This window comes from Anarrhichthys ocellatus, unplaced genomic scaffold (genome assembly GCF_004355925.1).
Source record: "Anarrhichthys ocellatus isolate YVR2014 unplaced genomic scaffold, GSC_Weel_1.0 scaffold14, whole genome shotgun sequence".
NCBI lineage: Eukaryota > Metazoa > Chordata > Actinopteri > Perciformes > Anarhichadidae > Anarrhichthys > Anarrhichthys ocellatus.
This window is the reverse complement of record NW_022280044.1, coordinates 9047011-9048321: the sequence shown is the minus strand read 5'-3', so window position 1 is coordinate 9048321 and position 1311 is coordinate 9047011. Positions and strand designations below refer to the sequence as shown.

General features: G+C 48.7%; 1 protein-coding gene across 1 annotated transcript in view; it reads left to right on the top strand.

The window, feature by feature from the left end:
- The window catches only part of khdrbs1b (KH domain containing, RNA binding, signal transduction associated 1b), a 9073-nt gene extending 7770 nt beyond the window's left edge, over positions 1–1303 (top strand). The window contains exons 6-7 of the mRNA XM_031854131.1: positions 518–758; positions 1158–1303. Of these exons, the coding sequence (XP_031709991.1) occupies positions 518–758; positions 1158–1229 (313 nt within the window). The 3' untranslated portion in view covers positions 1230–1303. The remainder of the gene's footprint in view (positions 1–517; positions 759–1157) is intronic.
- The last annotated feature ends 8 nt before the right edge of the window (positions 1304–1311 follow it).

Here is a 1311-nt window from a genome sequence, read left to right as displayed (position 1 = left end):
AACGTTGATTTTTTTTTTTTTTTTTTTTTCCCCCCCCCCCCCCCCCCCCCCTGCTGTGTAAAGGCCTTAAAAGTGTTAATACATTTTCTAATGGAAGAACAAAGTATTTTTTTGTTTTGGCTATCTTGCTGCAAATTAGATGAGAAGCTCAACACCACTCACATGTCCTGACAGTAAATAATGTGGCTGGAGCCTGTAGCCAGTTAGCTTAGCTTAGCTTAGCAGGAAGACTGAAAATGGGGCAACAGCTCTGTCTAAGAGTAATGAAACCTATAAAGCCCACTAATTAACACGTTGTTATGGTTATATGGGACAGAGCCGGCCAAGCTCTTTCCATCTGTTGCTAGTCTTTATGCTAAGCTAACTGGATCCTAACTGATTTAGCTTCATATTTTGCGTAGAGGCACGAGAATGGTGATCTTCTCGTAGAACTCTTGGTAAGAAAGTGAATAAGTGTATTTCCCAGAATGTAGAACTATATAATCTCGCCATATTAACCCGGTGCTCTCTTCTTCAGGGGACGGGGAATGCCACCTCGCGGTGCTCCCGCCAGGGGATGTGTGGCTCGCGGCGGCCCAGCCAGAGGTGGAGCAGTGAGGGGCGTGCCAGCAGGCCGAGGAGGACCCCCAGTAGCACCATCCAGGGGAGCCTCGGCACCCCGTGCCAGGCCCCCGGCGTCCGGACCCCCGCAGAGGATGGCACACCCACCCCCCCACCAGCACACCCCTGCTGCAGCCGCTGATGGCTACGAGGATTATGTAAGTACAAGAACCAGTGGAGGGTAGCTTTAATTTATCCATTTAATTAATATGTCCTCGGCACAAATATTATTATACAACAGAAGATATGTTTCGGCTTTATTTGGGATCTAACAAAAGTAATTATTAGACATATGAGGAATAAATTGAAACTGAAGTTGAGTTTTCCTGTCGAGGTTTGACACGTCTCTCCTCTCGATGAGATTGTTCTCGGCGCTCTTGTTAGCTTCGAGATTGCTGGTCCGTCAGGCACAGAAAGAAGTGATTCCCGCTGCTCGAGACACAGGCGGAGTGCGTCTCTGCTTTAGTACAAGCGTAATGCTTTGGGGACATCTTGACATTCATGAATCACGAACAAGCCTCTCCCTAAATCTCACTCTTGTTTCCTTCCCTCTCCAGGGCTACGATGAGAGCTACACAGACACGGCCTACGAGTCATACGACAGCTATTACAGTCAGCCGCAGGCGTGAGTGAATCAGACGTCTCTTTGGTTTTCACCTGCTTCTCGCGGAGCGCGCGCACACACACACACACACACACACACACACACAC